Source organism: Condylura cristata, unplaced genomic scaffold, assembly GCF_000260355.1.
Source record: "Condylura cristata isolate star-nosed mole 26May11 unplaced genomic scaffold, ConCri1.0 scaffold00032, whole genome shotgun sequence".
NCBI classification, from domain to species: Eukaryota; Metazoa; Chordata; class Mammalia; order Eulipotyphla; family Talpidae; genus Condylura; species Condylura cristata.
Window position 1 is genome coordinate 3,049,651 of NW_004567133.1, and position 14,959 is coordinate 3,064,609.

Sequence of the window (14,959 nt, forward strand, 5' to 3'; positions counted from 1 at the left end):
CGCGGCGGCGCCGGGCCCGGGCGGGGGGTCCCTGCGGTGGGCCGTGCTGTGCTCCTGGTGCTGTGCCGAACTTGAGCGGTCGGGCGGAGGAAGGCGCGGACCGGACTGCGCGGAACCCTGCTGTGTCTGAAAAGTTTAAGGGGGTGCCCGCCAGGGGCGCCCCCAGCCCGGCTTTAGTGGGCACTCCGCGCGCCGGTATGGTGTCCTGGACCGCGGACCGGAGTGCTGGGAGCTGGCGAATCAATGGGACAGGAGGATGGGCAGGACCGCGGCGGTTTCGGCCTGACGTGGCAGCCAGGCCAGCCCGGGAGGTGGGGCTGGCGCCGGGAGAAGTCCCGTTCCCCACTTTGCCCGTTCCAGGACCGGCCCTGCGGTGAAGGTGTCGAGTCGGGCCTGTCCCCAGAGTTGGTGGGCTCTCTCCCCGCTCTCGGGTGCAGGCTCACGCCCTCCCCGGGAGGGGCTTTGGGGAGGCCTCCAAGTGAGTTCCTTGGGGGCGTTAATGCTGTTTTGAGCAACAGAACCGATCTGTCCATTAGAATCCCTCCATCTAATAACGGGTTCGCTTAAATCTGCGGCGCGGGTACCGCGGAGGTTGCAGGGCTCCAGTAACTCCTCACTCCACGTCACCAGTGAGTTGGCGACTCCCTCCCTGGGAGTGCACACTTCACGCACGCTTTGCTGGGAGGCAGGGAGACGCGTCTTTCCACATATTAGTTGTGAAGTTTTGTAGTTCAGTAATCCTAAACGTTTAAGTATCGAGACTTTTAAAATTATTTCTGAAAAACAGTGTCTTTCATGGACGTATTTTTGGTAGCACTGCTTCAGAGAAATAACTGGATGAATTCAAGAACTTTAATTTTGCAGAGGCAGTAAAAGATGGAGTCCTAAAGGACCTGGGTGCAAAGATTCCATTTACCTCATTGAGTTCTAAGAATCTCCACATCTAAAGTAACACCACATCTTTTGAATGCTGTCTTCAGGCCTCACCTGTCTCCCTGGAACATAGCTGAGATCCAGGAAGTAAGGACAAGACCTTTGAGCAATCAAAGTGGATGTTTCAAAGTCCATGTAGTGAAATGTGTATGTGGCTGGGAGGTGCTCTCTCAGTTTTTACCAGATTCTGAGAGGTTCAAGTGTGTGATTTCCACTGACAGCAAAATAATTGCAGCAGTTGTAGCTGGCACTTAAGGGCACTTGCTAGGTAGTGAGCTAAGTGCCTTCAATGGCTTGTCCCTGTAGTCCTTAAAATAACCTTAGGGATTGTTCTTTTGTCCTCACTCTGTGAGGGAAGGAACTGAGTGAGGTTAAGGGAGGTGAAATTAGTGGTAAAGAGCCAGGATTCAAACACAGACAAGCAGTAACTTTCTGTTAAGGGTTCTGAGTAAATTTTGTCCACATTGATGCCAGACCCATAGTTTTGGGCACTTTTTTATTACACTAAGAAAATGTTATTTTACACCCTTAATTAGACATAATTGACATGTAACTTAATAGTTTTGGGTATCCCACATATTGATTTGATACATGTAGCAAATGTGTGCCACCCATTCTTGCATTTTTTTTCTTCCTGTAAGGAGAAATTTAAAGATATTCTTTAAAGTATGGAAACATTCTGTAGCCTAACTGTGTCTAGACTAAGCTGACAGAGAATTCAGTGCAGCTCTGAAAATAGAATTCTGGAGGGGACCTGAAGTAATAAGGAGAAAGTGAAAGGGTATGCTATTTTGTTTTTGTTTTTTTAATGTTTACTTTTTCATTGGGGATATTAGGAACATTTAGGAAAATATAAAATACTACAGCTAAAACATTGTGGAAGATAAATTCATGTGTTTGCCAAGTACTCCTATAGCTAACTTGTAGTTATAGGACACTGTTAAACTAATTTCATCCTCAGGCTTAGGGTTGTTTTAGTTCTTGTACATGAGATTTCCTGATCTTTTAAATATCAAAATCATCAGTATTAAATGCCAAATTTAACTACCAGCTTTGTTTTTCCATCCTAAATTATAAACGTTTAGAGACTATTGAAGGAGTAAGAATTTGATATGAGTTTCTCAAATAACTGGAATAGGAGACGTCATCCAGGTTGTGTTTCTCACTTTGAAAATACTCGTTTGCGGTTCACATTAGGATGTTGGCACATGTTTTGACCATGCCTGCAGCTCCAGAACCATGTTGCTTTTTTTGCTTGGGGTAGGGATAAGACAGGTCATTGAAAAAGATGGAGACTCTTCCTGACTATCTAATTTGAGAATGTCCGTTGTAAAGGACCTGTTTTAAAATGGGACATGATCTTGTTTACTTCTGTTTGAATCAGCATTTCCTGTGGCTGCATTTGCTATTCCAGAGGGATGCCCAGATGATATGTTTCTCTTATTTCTGAACTTTCACTGAAGTGGATGGCTTTGGGAAAGGAAGCCTAGGTTTATAGATGAAGAACTTCCTATTCATATTTTCCTGCAGGCCAACAGTTACCAATAGAGCTCTATCTATTGTGCTTAAATCACTAGTGGAGTCCTACTGGGATCTATTACTCCCAGCCCTTCCTTTTTCTTTCCCTCCTTCACTTATTGTTTAGATTGCTGTTACCTGTTGTTACATATGCTGTAGACTTTTCATCCTACCAGACATGCCAGAGGCAGAGACAGTTCACACATATGCATTGTACATAATCAATTATATTTTATGAACAAGTGGAGAACGTTTTGTTATTGTCATCAAGTACTTCAAGAAACCTTTCCACCGCATTCCTAGTACCCTTTTTGTAGCAGCTATCACCTTTTCCTCCTCCTAACAATCCCACAAAGCTGGATTAATTTGTCCCTAATTAACAGGTGAGAAAGTGAGGTTTAGGAAGAACCAATAGTGTAATGAGCCCAGTTACCCTAAATGTTTGGGGGCTGGGCTTGAACCTAGACCCTCTTACTCTAAGGTGTCTCTTTCCCTAAGGCCCAAGAGCAGTGTTATGAAATGGTTTCTAACTATGGGGCCCCTGGTTCCAGGGAAAGTTAACTGGCTTTAAGGAAGGTATATGATTCCTTTAAGACAGTGGTTACCATGAACTCATCCTTACTGAGAGCTGTTGTGAAGATTATTCAGGGGTCTGGCCTGAAGAGTTTGGTAGCAGCCCCAGTGTGGTAACATCCCCAGTGTGATCACAACAAAAAAATTGATGGGAAGGTTTCTGTTTGGTTGAAGGTTCTGTTTTATAAGCCAAAGGGAGTATGAGAGTGTTTTACCTGATTGTATGCTTTGATCCCAGACAGAAGTGACCATGGGAGCAGGATTCCACCCCAGAAGGTGATTCCTGCCCTTGCTCTGTCTTCAGCTGGGATCCGTGCTTTCCTCTGAAGGCAGGAAAGCTTTCTTGTTTTAAAAGAAAAAGTTGGGTTAAGTCTCAGCACAATGAAGCTGTTGGCAACCCCCACTCCCAAACTCTTGTATGCAGAAATAAATAAATATTTAAAAAAGAAAATGTTGCTTCTTCTTAATCAAGTTGTTAATCTCTTCTCAAGGGAGAAGAGAGTAAAACTACTAAACATCCTCAGCTCCAGTGTGGATTCTGTACCACTGGATATGCTCCAGGCCACCCGCAGTCTGCCTATACCTCTACCCTCTGCCCAAGGAGCTTGCCCACCCTCTAGTGGTAGTTAATTAGGGCTGGGCCCAAAACACAATGTCTATTTAACGTGATAGAGGCACAGATTGACTTAAGAACTGTTTGGAAGTATTCAGAAAAACCGCAGAATGAGAATTTACTTCATGACTTGAAATAAAATTAATTCCATTTTCTTTTTTCTACTCATTTTCTTTTCATCCACTCAGTGTATATTTTCTTAGCTCCACTATGTGTTAGGCCGAGTGCTCAGCACAGAGAATACAAAATGGAAAAAGGGATGACCCCAGCCTTTGGAGATCTTGGTGTCTGGTGGGGGGTCGAGATACTCTTGGTGTGTTTTTATAAGTGCTGTAATGGAGAGTAGTGGCTGGCATGAAGCAGTTCCCGTTGCATACTTGCTGAATGAATAATAAGCAGCAAGGAAGGCTGTCTTCAAAGATGACTTCCTGGAGGAAGTGACGTGTGGGTTCGGTCTCAAAGGAGAGTGGTAAAGGCAATAGAATAGTCCCAGATTTTTAGCATAGCAATGTTGACAGTGACAAAATTTCAAATATGCCTTCTCTCAGAATCCCATTAGAACAAAGCTTGTATACCAGAAGTACTATGTGTATCCTTTAATTTGTCATTTAAAGTATTAGAACTATGTAGGAGATTTCTCTCAAGATTTCAACAAATATCATGTGATCCACATGTGCTCCCCTTTCTTTTCATCCTCAGTCTCCCTGGTTATGTCACTGGAAGCCCCATGTTTCTCCTGTGGCACATTGATCTTTAAAGGAAAAGAAAGTTACCTATTAGAGGTTAGACTAAAAGTGCAGACTTACTGGCTGTATCTCTGCCTTTTGACCCTGAAATTAGCTACTACTGATAGATTCAGAAGGATAAAACTGAAAAACATTTTAGTTTCTATCTAGGTGTTGGTGAATAGACTAGAACTACAGTTATCCATACATGGAGAGAAGCATTCTATCCAGACTGACTTTCAGTTACAAAAAGGTTTTATAAAATATTACTGTAAATATCTGTAAAATATTTAAGACAATGTGATTTTCATATTCCAGAGGAATAGTGCTAATATTTCGAAAACAGTGACAATTTCTGCTGAATATCTGGTTACTTACATGTCTAGTGGTGTGAAGTTTGCACTATCACAAGGGTGTGTTCTGATAGCTGGTAAGGCTTCACTTTCCTTAGTGAATTCACTCACCCTCCAACATCTGAAACCCATGGTTCCTGTCCTTTGACACAAATATTTGTTGAAATGTGAATATTAGAAAAGCATGCTTACTATGTGACCTTCTAAACTTTGGTTGCTAAGTCTCCATAAGACACAGTTGTGCTCTGGAGGTGGGTTGTTTGTTGGAGGTGGTAGGTTTTCAAGATGTTAACAACAGACTGCTGCTTTGAATGTCTGGCATAGTTATAGTTTCCCAGTTTATTGTTGGCATAACATCAGGGACATTTTTATGGCAGCATGAAGTTGGTTAGGTGCTGAATCTAAAAGATGGAATTTTAAAAATCACTATGTCCAAGTAACTGCTGCCCTCACCAAAGAAGTCACCTTGGGAAGCCACGTTACTGTTATGGGGGAAGGGTATGACCCCAAGTCACTGTTCTTCACTTGATTCTTCATCCCTTTAGTCATTACATTCCCACCAAGTCCTAGAAAGATTAGTTACCATGAGGTGTTTTTTTAAAATGTAAAGTAAGATGCTAAAAGTAACAATTTACAAGACTAAATAATAAATATCAGGAAATTTATTCCTTCCTGAAATGATATATATGAGGATTACAAAGTTCATTTAAATGACATACATCCTGGTACATTGGTGATGGCATACGTAAATCACTTTCCCAGAGTCACCCATCTAGTAAGAGAAAAGTTGTTAGAACTCCCCATGGGAGCATGTTCAAAAATATTAAGGGAAAGAAAAACTGCTCTCATTTATTTAGCATCATCCCAGACATTGACTTTGATGCCCAGTGTCTCTCTTGTCATATCTGTATCTTTGTGCACAGCATTATGTACAGAATCATAAAGCTCTTCAAGGATTTTCTGATACTCTCTTTTTGTTTCTTTAGGTATTTCTGGAAAAAGCCAGCTTTTGTTTGCACTGGTCTTCACAACTCGTTACCTGGATCTTTTCACTTCATTTATTTCATTATATAATACATCTATGAAGGTATGGTATGGTGTCCAAAGGAATGTATTTTAGCCACGAAGCATAGGCCTGTGGAAACTGGAGTTTTTCTCATTTGCATGTTTAATTAGATATCTTCAAGAATAATGTCTAAATATACTGTTCTTGACTTCCAACTTTTGGACTGTTTTTTGTCTCAGAGCAGCATCTACTTAATTAAAGTACTTTGCACATAGAGATTTTGAAATGCTAAGTTCCTCGAGTGTGATAGACTGCTAAAGCTCTTTATAACCCCATTTTTTAAAAAAGGGTCATGACTTTGTTTTCAGGCAGTGAGAAATTACAGATTCCCTGGGAAAACCCAGCAAGTCAGTTCAGAACAAGGAATGAGAGTGGCTCTTGCCGCAATGTGTCATTTTGATGCTGTGAGAGGGATTTGTGTGGGCGTCTCCTTCTTTTATATCTTAAAACTTTGGTGTGTGCAATTTTTTATTTCTGCTGTGCATAAGCAGCATCTGCCCTAATTTACTTAGGTGGTTTTAAACCCCTTAACTTACCCTAAATATTTAGTGTCCTTGTGTTATTCTAAAGACAGATGTTTAAAATACAAACTGTATTTGTGGCACCTGACGTCTTGTATACTGTGGTGGTACACACTCCACACCTAGGGAGACCTCTGCTCTTACATGTGGTCCTTAAACTCATACAGGCTTGGGCACCTTCTAGCATGGAGGACAGGATAGAAAACCAGTGGGAGTCCTAACTGTCTGAAGGGGGAGACTAGCCCCTTCATCACCATACAGACTGAAAGGTTGCAGGTTGTGGTAGCTACTATGAAGGGAAAGCTTGGGGTAATGGTTCTACAAATGCTTGCCGGGCCCAGTGTAGCTGCTTGGTTGCCAGTACTCCAGATGGCTGTCAGGAACTCCTTAGCTTCCTTAAAAATGGCTAGATCCCTGCTTGTCCAGGAAGTTAAAACTGCAGGTATTAGAAGTGAGTGAGCAAGAAAATTCCTCCCCTCCCTCTCAGGACAGCTTGCTTTCCAATGAATACTTGCTTCATTCTGATTTCTAAGCATGATCTCCTGAAAATCATAGGAATGACAGTTGAGTTTTACATCCTTAAATGCAAAGCACTGATATGAGGAGAAAAGCAATTTCTTTCCCAAGCACCTCCTAAAACCTTGATGGACATAATCTGGCCATAGACAGGGTTCAAGGAGGACTCCCCAGCTACGTGATCCTTGAATGGATGTTCTGCTGGAGGGGTCTATGTGTATAGATGAATGTGTATTCTGGTTTTATAGGTGATATGCAGTTGATATTCATGCATATGTATTTGTATGTGGAGAAAACTAACAGTATTAAGGCAGTTATCTTCCTGGGTTGGTTGTTTTTTTTTTCTGGTGTGGGCTATATGTGGATATGACCAGCAGTTTTAAACCTTAGAATAGACATGATGTAATTCACCATATTGGTGGACTAAACAAAAAAGCATTTGATGAAAAGCCTCCTTTTAATAAAATCTCTTAGAAAACTGATGATAGAAGGAAACTTTTTAAACATGATTAATACGGGCTGTACTGTGTCAAAAACTACACTCACATCATACTTAAACTTTGTTGAATATTTATTTGCAAATGTAACTTCCTGGTAAGATGCTAAGGACTGTTGAATATCTTTGTTATGTTTTGAAGCCTATGAGGGCTCGATTACTGCTCTTATTTTCCTGTTAAGTCATTTGCCCAAATGATTTCCTAATTAAGCAAGTTCCAAGAGCATAGTATCTGGCGGTGTAACTGATAATCCCACTTGTCATTGTCCGTAAGCTAAATCTATTATTTGGTTCTTGGGCCTAAAATTCTGCACTCTGAAAATTGATGTGTTTCGGAAAATAAGACTTTCCCTTTGGATTAGCTGCCTTTGTGGTGTTTTGACTTTTTGAATGTGAAAAGGACATGTAATTTAACAGCTATGCTTTAACAGCTCTACTGCTGTGTGAACAAAATCCATCCCTTGTAGGCAGTGATGTTTCACAAATTATCACTTACTTTTGGTTTTGCTTTTGTTATGTTACCAAAGACAGAATTTCATAGCAACAATCTGTGTCTTCAGAATAAATAACAACTTAAGTAAAAGCCAGCATTGTCAAATTTAGGATGAGTTACATTGTTTATCTTGTCGTTCATAGGAAAGAGAAGGGCATTGGTTTTGAACTGCATTGACTTTTGTGTTCATTTTCTTTCTTAAACTGCTATCTTAATAGTTTGAAATGAGATTTAAAAGTAACTGTAATTTGTACAGTTAAACTTATATTTAACATATGATCCAGCAGTCTCACTCCTGGGTAGGATCCAGGGGAAAAGAAAGCTTGTGTTCACACAGAAGTTTGTACATGTTGTTAATAGCAGTTTTAGCCATCATTCCCCAAGTTGGAAATAACCTACCTACCCCTGACTGGTAAGTGAGTAACGTACTTCCAGTTACTCTTGGTAACTTAGTAATAAAATGAAGATATTGAATACCTGGAATAGCAGGGTTGGCTCTCTGAGGAAAACAATCCATCTTAAAGGCAGCATACGTATGGCTCCATGTATATAGTATCCTCAAAAATGCAAACTGCAAAGGCCAAGAATAGATTGGCAATATCTAGTGATTAAGGCTGGGAGTGGGTGGAGACTTGCCAACAGAAGGGCAGCATGAGGAAATTACTAGGTTGGGAGTATGGATAAGATCATTCTGTTTCTTGATTGTGGTTTAGGTTATGTGACTCATGGAACTATATATCCCAAAGAAGTGAATTTTATGCTATTTTTTAAATTAAAATTTGATATATAGATACGGAAAACCAAGGGAGTTGGAACAGTTGTAAAGCTTTGATGACCTGGTATTTTCTCTTTTGTTTTTAGCTTATCTACATTGCCTGCTCCTATGCCACAGTATACCTTATCTACATGAAGTTTAAGGCAACCTATGATGGAAATCATGATACCTTCCGAGTGGAGTTTCTGGTGGTTCCTGTGGGAGGCCTCTCATTTCTAGTCAATCACGATTTCTCTCCTCTTGAGGTTAGTTAAGAAGTCACTTAAGTGCTTATCTGCTGCCCTGGGGGAATAGACCTGTTTGCAGATAACATGTTCTGATTTTAAGGTTTTGTATTTTTTTCGAGTTGGGAAACTAATGATGCAGCATGCCCTCTTTGGGGTAAATTAATCATGGACTAGAATTAGCACAGAGGTATTTGGGTTCTGTTAACAGCTTATTACCTGACTCTCTTCCAAAATATAAACATGACTTCTGAGTGCCAAACAGGGGCCTATCTGTCAGAGTGCTTGGATGATGTGGTCTTCTGCACTCATCAACTGTTGTTTCCTCATCATGAGTGGGTGTCACACATGACACCCAAAGCGACACTGCTGTGTTACACTCACCTGCAGGAGGAGTGGTTTGTTTTGTCCCCCTGCTCTGTGCAGTGCTGTGGCTACTCCAAAGTGCCTGTCCTCCTTAGTATTCTAAGCTCCATTAGGTTCCTGAGCTACTCTGGGCTTTGTAATGGGTTTTTAACACACTCCCAGGAATGTTTGAAAGTCCTTCTTCTCCAGAGTTAATACAATACCATGTTAGAAAATTTGCATAATTACAATTACAGGTTATATCCCTGGGATTTGACCACCAAAAAAAAAAGCGCAAGGAATAAGAAAATTAGTGAGTGTGTTTAACTAGTCTGAAAAGAGACAGTTGATGAGGAAGGAGAAGGAATCTGGTTATCGGTTTTGTTGACCCTGATAGAAGACTGAGAAATCACCCTGATTCAGAATATGACAAGCTTACCCAGGAGAAGCATTATATATGTTTGTAGAAAATACACAGAAAATTGTACATGGAAAAGCAACACATGGGAGACACAAGGTGATGAAAGGGCAAATGTACAGATGTCTGGGCCACCCAGCTGTATTGGAGTGACCATCCCTCTTAAATGTAGCTTTAGTTCTGTGACTTACTAAATTGCTAAGCTACCTAATTCTATGCTCAGATACTCAGGCTCTTTTTATGCTGCTCCCCTCATAATGCCAAGGTATTTCCTATGAGTTCACAGTGGGCCCTAGATGCTAACCAAAGCTGCAATTTCTTTTACAGATTTTGTGGACCTTCTCCATCTATCTGGAGTCGGTGGCTATCCTTCCACAGCTTTTCATGATCAGTAAGACCGGGGAGGCAGAGACCATCACCACCCACTACCTGTTTTTCTTGGGCCTCTACCGTGCTTTGTATCTCGTCAACTGGATCTGGCGCTTTTACTTTGAGGGCTTTTTTGACCTTATTGCTGTAGTGGCTGGTGTTGTCCAGACCATTCTCTACTGCGACTTCTTCTACTTGTACATAACAAAAGGTACATTGGGCCATGCCTTGCTTGGTTTGTCCCACAGCCCTGTGTGCTTATAGGAGCTCCTTTGTATAATACATCCCTAGTCAGTCACAAGTTCATAATCAGGGCTGGCTTCAAAAGAATATTTTGATGACTGTTAAAATTTTGGATCAGGGTTTTCGGTCTATTTTTCTCTTGTGTTGTATTTCTGCAATGGCTTTTTTTTTTAGATTTATTTATTCATGTATACAGAACTGGGGTACAGGCCAGAGATATGGGGGATGAGAGGATTCAGCAGAAACAGAGTGGGGAGCAGAACAGGCATATTAACTGAAATACACTGCTGAAGGGAGCAGTGGGCAGGTCAGGAGAAGTCTGCTGCGCCATGTGGGTCAGTTCCTTGGCTGGGGATCAAACTCATGCTGCAGTAGCTGCAATAGCTTCGTAGTGCTGTGCTTCAACCCGTTGCACTACCAAAGAGGGCCCAGACTGTTTTTATTGTAAAAAAATTAATCAGAATGCCCATGGGGATTACAAATGAGGTGAAAAAAAAAAAAGTTAAAAATGATGTAAAAAAATATTATATTATTTAAAAAAAATTAATCAAAACAAATAAATTTGAAGACAATCTCCTGAAATCCCACCAGAGATAGTCACTGTTAATGTTTCAGTAAATGTTATTTCAGATGTCTACATATGCACAGATAAAGAATTTAAACTACATATGCTATTCTGTACATATGCTATTTTCCCCCATTTACATATTTTATGTCAGTAAAAAGAAGTGTGCATAATTTTAGTAGCCATAGAGTATTTCTTTATGTGCATTACCAAATTATTTAGTCCCCACTTATGGGTATTTAAACTTACTGATTTGCATCTTTTGAAATAACAGTGCTTAAATCAGAATTCTTGTATATGTATATACTTGTATTTAGGTGAGTGTGAAACATGTAAACTTAACAAAAATATGACTTAAAAAAAGCCATGTCTCACTTAGAAAAAAAATAATGAAGCATAAATGGTACAAATGTATGCATAGAGCATAGGTGCAGGGGTCCCTGGGATCCACCATAGATCCCAGGATAAGAATCCTTGCCATAGGGGCCCTCCCTGGTGGCGCAGTGTGTTAAAGTACAGCACTGTGAAGCTCTCTGCAGCTACCACAGCACTAGTTCAATCCCCAGCCATAGAAGTGACCCACATGGTGCTGCAAACCTCTCCTGACTTGACCACTGCTCCCCCAGCAGTGTATCTCAGTATATCTGCCTGTTCTGCTCCCCACTCTTTCTCTGTTGAATCCTCTCACCCCCCCCCCCCACATCTCTGGCTATACCCCAGTTCTTGTATGCATAAATAAATTAATCTTTTTTTTTTTAAAGATTTATTTATGCATACAGAACTGGGGGATAGCCAGAGGTGCAGGGGCCGTGAGAAGATTCACCAGAGATAGAGTGGGGTGCAGAACAGGCCTACTGACGAAGTACACTGCTGAGGGGAGCAGCGGACGGGTCAGGAGACGTCTGCCGCGCCATATGGTCACCTCCGGGGCGGGGATTGAACTCTAATATATAATTAAAGTGGCTTTAGCTTCTTAGTGTTATGCTTTAACCTGCTGCACCACCAGGGAGGGCCTGTAAATTAATCTTTTTTAAAAAGCCCTGACATAGTGAAAAATTCCTAATGGTGGAATTACTGAGTATGAGGCCATATATATCATCTCTTTTTCTTTTTAAAGATGGCCAAACCTTTTTTTTTTTTATTCATACATTACTGGGGTACAGGCCACAGATGCAGAGAGTGAGAGAATTCACCAGGGACAGAGTGGGGAGCAGAACAGGCAGATCAAAAAGTACACTGCTGAGGGGAGCAGCAGGCGGGTCAGGAGAGGTCTGCCACACCATGTGGTCACCTCCAGGGCAGGCTGGGATCGAACTCATAAGGAAGTGGCTTGAGCTTCTTAGTGCAGTGCTTTAACCCGCTGCACCACCAGGGAGGGCCCAAACCTTTTTATACATAAGATTTACTTATGTTTACAGAACTGGGGTACAGGCCAGAGGTACAGGGGTGATAAGAGGATTCACCAGGAACAGAGTGGAGAGCAGCACAGGCAGATTGACAAAGTATACTGCTGAGGGGAGCCACTGGCGAGACAGGAGAGGTCTGCTGTGCCATGTGGATCACCTCTGGTGCGGGAGATGGCACTCACACTGAGGTGGCTGTGGGTAGCTTGTAGTGCTGCACTTTAACCCATTGCACCACCAGGGAGGACCAGATGGCCAAACCTTTTTAGATATCCGTACATAATGTTAGATTTTAATATGTGTTGACTAGAAAGGAAAGTGATCATAAAAAAAGCTGAAAGAAAAAAAAAGCTGCTTTGAATGTAATAAGAATTTCAGTTCATATTAGTATTTTTACATACAATTGCTGTCAGATACACTAATAAAATACCAATATGATGTGAGGTAATAATGCATCAGCTAAGTAGCAGGAGTTTTTTAGTGATAAAAACATACTTGAACTCACTATGATGTTCTCTTTAGTGTCTTATAATTTTGTCAATACCTCAGTAAAGCTGAAGTCATCACTTTATTTAAAGTCATCTACAAATGAGTTAAATAAAACAAGAAAATGCCAGTTTGTATATACATTATTTTTATAGATCAGAGGGCTATACTGACACCAAAATCAAATGACTATTTGTTACCAAAAGATTACTTCTTTGCTCCTTGCTAAATACTGTATTGTAGGGCTAGGAAGCAGGAAATTCAACTTGTCAATAACAGCAACCTTTTGTTTTCTTTTCCTCTCCTTAAAATTCTAGTGCTCAAGGGAAAGAAGCTCAGTCTGCCAGCGTAAGTGCCAAAGACCATCACCAGCATCTGTCCTTCAGGGTGCTCGGACAGAATTCTTACCACAGCAGAGGCACAAGATGCTTGATATGGAAAATCAGAAACTTCATGCTGTTTGCAGCTTGTCATCAGTGGCTCTGTGCTACCCAGAGGAAAAGAACCAGAGGTTTCTGTTTAATGCATCTTGCCTTATCTTTTTTTATTACTATGTACAAAGATTTTTTTACACAAAGAAACTTAATGCTGTATTAATAAATTCAGTGTGTAGCTTCAATTGGGGTAGTTCCAAAAGTGAAGGTTTTGTGAGGAATAAGTGCAAACTTTTTTTTAATTCTTTGAAATTTTTTTTTTTTGTCTGCAATGAAATTGTACTCCTTGACAGTTGGTAGATTATATATATTCTTCCACCTATCAAATTTACATTCCACTATATTTATTTTTTTTGCCAAGAGCTGAGTTAATATTTGTTGACATTTGAGACACTATGTTAAATTTAGTATTTCTGTTCAAACTTCTTCCCACCTGCTGTGGAAATCCTTCCTTGGACATCAAAACACTACAGTTAAGGCTGGTAAGGATGGCTTCCAAGTCTTAACAGTTTGCATTACCAACTGAGATTCTAAATATAGGTGGAGTCTTATTGAAGAGTCACCAAGGATGCCTGCCTTCCTCCCTTGCTAAGAGGTATCAGTATAAGATTGTCCCAAGGGCATTGGAAAACTCAGTGGGTAGGGGTTCTGGGCTGCTCGCCATTTGAATGCAGGACTCAAAGGACTTTATGACTGTTTAGGATCTAGGACTTGACTCCTTTGAAGAATGAAAGACACATAGTTACCCATGACTTTTACAGCTCCAAAAGATTCCTACAACCATGCTCAGATTTAAAATGTTCTTCATATTACTTTTGGGTAGTAATGATTCACATTTTTTCTTTAATTGGCAACACCAATTGCCATTTCTTATATGCTTACATTTTTGTTTTGTTTTTACTAAGCTCTTGCATGATTTCTCTTGTGTTACCATCCTAAATAAACATTTTATTAAATATAGAATAAATTGTCCTTTTTTATAAATTAGGCTTTTGGAACATCCTATGTCAGGATGATAATTTTTGTTGCTTCAATTGGCCATAAGCACTGTGTAAGGGTGCAAACATTTATTATCCATATAATAATCTAAAACTTTCTGTATTTTGTGAGAAAATTGGCACCTCCCCCTTCCTGCCATTATATTGATTTTACTACTTTTTTTGATTTATGCAAAAGTATCTGACTTTGTTTTTATGTGATGCATCATAAATGTTAAAGTGATGAGTACTAACAGTGCTTACTACAAGGAAGAAGTAGTTTTTTCTTGCTGCATTAAAATATCTTGTGGAAGAAGGGAGCGGGGTGGGTTTTATTTTTATTTAGTGTATCTCAGTATTTTTCTACATTGGCATTGTAATTCTGTCTCTCTCATTTTGCTTTCCCCATTTCCTCATGGCTTTACTTTTGTGTATCAAGAGTATCTTTCTTTCCAGCATCTTAGTCTTGGGTTATTTCTGTTTTCATTCTCCTTTGAAGATTCTGAGAGTGTGGAGGAAGGTTGGGAAATCCCATCATAAGTGGGACACAGTTTGCTGCCCACACTGCAGGTGGGGGGGGGGGGCATCTGTTTTCGTGCATGCAAATCAAACACAAGCTGGGCTCATTGACTGGAGAGCACATCACCTAGAACAAGGATCTGGGCCCTCAGCACACCTTGACTTAGGAAGTAGCCATGCCTTCTCCAGTTCTCCCGAAGTACAAATAAAACTGACTGAGATGTTACCACCATTTTGTAGCCAACCAGGATGACATCTTAATAGTGTGCCTGCGTGGGGAAACAGGACTGGGCAGAGTCCTCGCACACATTGGAAGCAAAGGCCTTGTATGACACACCTTATGAAGCACTGTTTCAGAGTTACTTTCACTTCCTGAATAAAGGTTATCAGGTAA

General features: G+C 40.6%; 1 protein-coding gene across 1 annotated transcript in view; it reads left to right on the forward strand.

Moving 5' to 3' along the window:
• Window positions 1-14,959, forward strand: part of KDELR2 (KDEL (Lys-Asp-Glu-Leu) endoplasmic reticulum protein retention receptor 2) — a 15,330-nt gene extending 371 nt beyond the window's left edge. The window contains exons 2-5 of the mRNA XM_004691933.2: window positions 5,702-5,802; window positions 8,669-8,827; window positions 9,897-10,149; window positions 12,953-14,959. Coding sequence (XP_004691990.1) covers window positions 5,702-5,802; window positions 8,669-8,827; window positions 9,897-10,149; window positions 12,953-12,987 — 548 coding nt within the window. The 3' untranslated portion in view covers window positions 12,988-14,959. The remainder of the gene's footprint in view (window positions 1-5,701; window positions 5,803-8,668; window positions 8,828-9,896; window positions 10,150-12,952) is intronic.